The 1654-nt window shown below is 50.5% G+C and overlaps 1 protein-coding gene across 1 annotated transcript; it reads right to left on the minus strand.

Annotated features, from left to right (window-relative positions):
• Nucleotides 1-555: 555 nt before the first annotated feature.
• Nucleotides 556-1648, minus strand: LOC119280760 (aquaporin NIP2-3-like). The gene is made up of 2 exons (XM_037561499.1): nt 1087-1648; nt 556-964 (listed from the first exon to the last, which is right to left on the minus strand). The coding sequence occupies exons 1-2, from the start codon at nt 1267-1269 to the stop codon at nt 827-829; spliced, it is 321 nt and encodes a 106-aa protein (XP_037417396.1). The 5' UTR covers nt 1270-1648; the 3' UTR covers nt 556-826.
• Between the last annotated feature and the right edge of the window lie 6 nt (nt 1649-1654).

Here is a 1654-nt window from a genome sequence, read left to right on the forward strand (position 1 = left end):
ACTATAGCATCTATGTACGTGAGACAAAAGTTGAAGGCAGGTCGTCGCCGGACTACCATCACCAGCAGCAGCAGCAGGCAGGCACCGCGGCCATGGAGGAGTTGGCTGCTGGGAGCAGGAGGCAGCAGCAGGAGCACCACCTCCGCCGTGTCCATTACGGAATGTGCAATGCATATATTGTAGTTTATGTGGAAATGAAGAACATGACATTTGGGAGGTTGATGCAGACTTAATTTTAGCTCCCATAATGCTTACACAGGGTAAGGCACACCATGTATGTATACTAAATCATGACAGCATATCAAAAATAATTGTTGTAGTGAGGACTCAGGGTTGTTAATATAGGCTTCAGAGCAACGGCATATCTAACTTACCATTAGCATTGGGGTTTGCTTCAAGAGTCTCACAGGAATGTTGGCCCTCAGCTGTGCATCGAGCCACCAAATGCAATGTATATCCATCTTCCAAATCTTTAGATTGTCCAGGATACATATACATGACAAGAGTTGTGACCAGGGAAATCAATACAATCCATGGATAAATGTGGCAGGAAAACAACTAAAAACGCATCCATTGAAGCATCAGATGAACAGGTATACGAATGGCAGGTCACAAGAAAAACAAAATTTTACAATGACAAATCATGTTGTGAATGACAGAAACTAATAATCAATGACAGCCACCTATTATTCCACGTAATCTTCAGTATAATCTACAGTTCTGGCGGTTACTAGTGAACAACTCGACTTAATAAACACATACCAAAACCTTACAATGATTTGAGGTTCTGTTTCGTATTTCTAAGCATACGGTATTCTGACAGGAATCACACAAACAAAAGCATACGGTATTCTGACAAGAGGTGGTCATCCTTCAAGACCCTTCCCCTAAAAATCAGCCACTGCTGCTCCACGGGAATCCCAGCGACATCTACTATCTTCTCCTTTAGGTTCAGAACAGTCTCCTGAGGAAAACAAAATTGGCAATTAGTTCATCAGAAAATTTCTGGTAATTGACAAAATGCAGACGCTGAGGAGGCTAGCCCAAAACAGGGATGCGGCAAGGAAGAGTCGGCGTGATGCGAACCTGAATCCAGGGGAAATGCCGGAAGCAAGGGAAGGAGGGCGTGGCGGCGGTGTTCATGTGCGCGCCGAAGATGTGGCTGGTGGCATAGATCACTGCGGTGACGATGAGGCCGCCGCCGACGGACTGGTCGAGCTGGGATACACGCGTCACGTCGGCGTCGTACATGGACGCCGACCCGCACATCACAAACACCAGCAGGAACGTCACCACCACCTCCAATATCACCTGCACACACGCAAGAACCCCTTAGATCTGCTGCATAGCCGGGGCTGGGGGATAAGGGGGCGGCCGATCTGGTCGATGGGAACGTGCAAGCCGGATCTGGTCCGAGGGGAGGATGGAGCGGAAGGGAGGGGCTCGCGGTGGTCTGCTAGGAGCCGCAGATTGCCGCCGGAAGTCGGCGAGATCGGCCGCCGTAGGTGGCGACGGCGAGGAGTCATGGGGAGAGAGAGATCGGGTTCGCGAGAGGATGGGGGTGTCGCGTGAGGTACGGGAGACCGGAGACGGGCAGTGAGGTCGCCACTGGAGCAAGGTGGTTGCCGGATCGGCGGCGGTGGGAATCAGATCT

Source organism: Triticum dicoccoides, chromosome 3B (genome assembly GCF_002162155.2).
Source record: "Triticum dicoccoides isolate Atlit2015 ecotype Zavitan chromosome 3B, WEW_v2.0, whole genome shotgun sequence".
In the NCBI taxonomy this organism is placed as follows: Eukaryota; Viridiplantae; Streptophyta; class Magnoliopsida; order Poales; family Poaceae; genus Triticum; species Triticum dicoccoides.